Source organism: Triticum urartu, chromosome 7 (assembly GCF_003073215.2).
Source record: "Triticum urartu cultivar G1812 chromosome 7, Tu2.1, whole genome shotgun sequence".
In the NCBI taxonomy this organism is placed as follows: domain Eukaryota; kingdom Viridiplantae; phylum Streptophyta; class Magnoliopsida; order Poales; family Poaceae; genus Triticum; species Triticum urartu.
Window position 1 is genome coordinate 127,820,904 of NC_053028.1, and position 2,746 is coordinate 127,823,649.

The 2,746-nt window shown below is 48.2% G+C and overlaps 1 protein-coding gene across 1 annotated transcript; it reads right to left on the reverse strand.

Moving 5' to 3' along the window:
* Positions 1-290: 290 nt before the first annotated feature.
* Positions 291-1,951, reverse strand: LOC125524129 (12-oxophytodienoate reductase 1-like). Its single transcript, XM_048689203.1, has 2 exons — positions 1,433-1,951; positions 291-1,220 (listed from the first exon to the last, which is right to left on the reverse strand). The coding sequence occupies exons 1-2, from the start codon at positions 1,770-1,772 to the stop codon at positions 454-456; spliced, it is 1,107 nt and encodes a 368-aa protein (XP_048545160.1). The 5' UTR covers positions 1,773-1,951; the 3' UTR covers positions 291-453.
* Between the last annotated feature and the right edge of the window lie 795 nt (positions 1,952-2,746).

Sequence of the window (2,746 nt, forward strand, 5' to 3'; positions counted from 1 at the left end):
TGGGAATCGAGAGGCCCTATTGGTGTCGCTACCGCTACGGAAGTGCTTACGCCATCGGTGGCCAAGCCCAATGCCCCTCCTTCCTCTACCTACCGTCAGTGATCAATCCCAATGAATATGGATGAGTTTATCCAAAGCCACCACTTCAAAAACCTAAATAATGAGAACAATTTGAATGAGTGAGTGAAACCATTACATGCTACAACCGCATATCTCTCGGGTTTATTTTCAAAATGAAGAAAAATTTGAATCCACCCTTGTACCAAAATAAAAACAAATGCGTACGAAAATTTGTCACGAGATGAATATCCCTATATTTTGGCATTACAGTGGAAAACAAAAATAAATTATTTGTGAAAATTATACAATGCACATGTGTGAACTCACATATTGAATAAATCATTGCATACTACATAAGTGAACCACATAAGTAATTGAAGTTGGGTGAATGAACTACTCTGTATTTGAGTCATCAAGGAAAGGATAATCTGTGTAACCAATGACAGGATCCTGCGTGTAGAAGGTGGACCGGTCATACTTGTTCAAGGGGACATCTAGCTCGAATCTCTTAGGCAAATCCGGATTAGCAAGAAATAGCCTCCCATAGGCAACGAGATCTGTATAACCATCAATCACCACTTTGTTGCCTTCCTCTCGATCATACCCTCCCGCGGCAATAAAAGTGCCATTAAATGCTTTCCTAAAGGGCAATAGCCCATGGGGTATCTGCATGCGACCATCCACAATGGTCGTGTGAGGCTCTACCATGTGGCAATAAAGAAACTCTTTGTGCTTATTGAGTTGTTGTACCATGTAGGTACCGAGCACATGTGGATTAGAATCGAAGCAATCCATGTAGTCGGTGAACGGAGACAACCTGATTCCGACACGATCCGCGCCAATCTCATGGACGATAGCATCAATCACCTCCACGGCAAAGCGGCATCGGTTCTCAAGGCTGCCACCATACCTGTCAGTACGGTCGTTTGAGCTATCTTTCATGAACTGCTCCAAGAGAAACCCATGTGCTCCGTGGATCTCGACACCATCGAATCCCGCCTCAATGACATTCCGAGCGGCCCGTCTGAAATCGTCTACGATCAACGGTACCTCGTCTGTATGAAGCCGTCGAGGCTTGGAGTAGACCATGCCGGACTCAGCATCAGGCGGTATCTGCTTGTCGGTGCTGGAGATCGGCGCATGCCCATCCGGCTGGAACTCTGTTTTATTTGCGGTGTAAGCAAGGCCCAAAATTAGTAGCCACAAATAAATCGCAGGATCAGGTAAAAAAATTGTCACGGTACTCAGTACTTCCTCTGTAAACTAATATAAGAGCATTTAGATCACTATTTTAGTATTCTAAACGTTTTTATATTAGTTTACGGAAGGAGTACAATTCATCAGCACAAAATGCCATGAACTCCTAACTTACCGTTTGAGGAGACCCTTCCGGCGTGCCAAATCTGGCAGAAGAACAGAGCGCCCTTGGAGTGGACGGCATCAACGATGGGTTTCCAAGCGTTGACCTGCTGCTGCGTCCAGATGCCAGGGGTATCAGGAAACCCCTGGGCGGTGGCGGAGACGCCGGTGGCCTCGGCGATGAGCAGGCCGCCCTTTGTCGCCCGCTGCGAGTAGTGCAACGCCGCGTGCGGCTGCGGCACGTTGGTGTAGGAGCGGCAGCGCGTGAGCGGCGCGAGCACCACCCGGTGGGAGAGCTCGAACTGGCCCATCTTGTGGGGCGTCAGCAGCGGGATCGGCTCCTTCGTGGCCATCTTGTCTCGACCGGTTGCGGATGTGCTTCGATCGACAGCTATGAAGCGGTGGTGCAATATACGGAGTATGAAGCTATGCGATGGAATCTATGACAAGCGCACCTAAGCTTTGTTTGCTCTGTTTCTTGCTTGTGATGTGAGCTCTGCTCGAATGATGCTCTGTCCCTTGCTTTCAACGGTAGGTGGCGGGGTCTTAATAAAACAAAATATATTATGTCTTAATAAAGTACCAGAAGTTTGGTGTGACAATAAGCGGTGACGCAGCAAATGTGTATTCTAGAGGCTAGAACCTAAAGCGTGTGCATAATGGCAACAAAAGAACGTCATACTTTATGTACAAGCTCTTCTGTCCGTTCATTCTTGAGAAAAAAATGCCACCCGTGTCAGGCATTACCTGCAACACTATAGCAACTCTAGCGGGGGCCATACGAATGATAGCTACTCCCCCGTCTCATCATATATTCATGTTTTTTTTATATTAGTGTAGTTGTTGAGTATAATGTTTATTAGGAAAGATGGGATGGATTATGATTTGTTCTGGCTTGTCTTGTACTTCAAGTAGATGATTGTATTTTTATATATATGCTCACGAGGCTCAAGCAATATAACGAACTATTCCACCAACCTCTCTCTCCCTTCTAATATGGTATTTATCGCAAGTCGATCTTAAACCCTAGCCGTCGCCGCTTCCGCACCCGCGCGTCGCCCCCGGGGCGGTCGGTCTACATGACCACCGCCAGGGACCGCGCCGCCCGCACCTAGGGTTCGTCCGCCGGTCGTGTTGACCGGCTGCCCTAGAGAGTCTTTTTCCCGAGCCTTACTCCGGGGTTTTCTTTCTCCCGCCGGTCATCTTGATCTCATGGTTTCTTTTTGGTTTTCCAATCTATTCTTGATCGGTTTGCGTCGCCCACCACCGCCGTCGACCCCAAGCTCCTCTACTCCGACCCCGGCGCGACCAGCCGGCCTTTCCTCTG

Bases quoted from the DNA above. Each gene is read 5' to 3' on its own strand.
- LOC125524129 (XM_048689203.1), bottom strand. From the start codon at position 1,772: ATGGCCACGAAGGAGCCGATCCCGCTGCTGACGCCCCACAAGATGGGC. The intron at 1,221-1,432 runs GTAAGTTAGGAG...CAAATAAAACAG, and splicing joins CGGAAGGGTCTCCTCAAACG to AGTTCCAGCCGGATGGGCAT.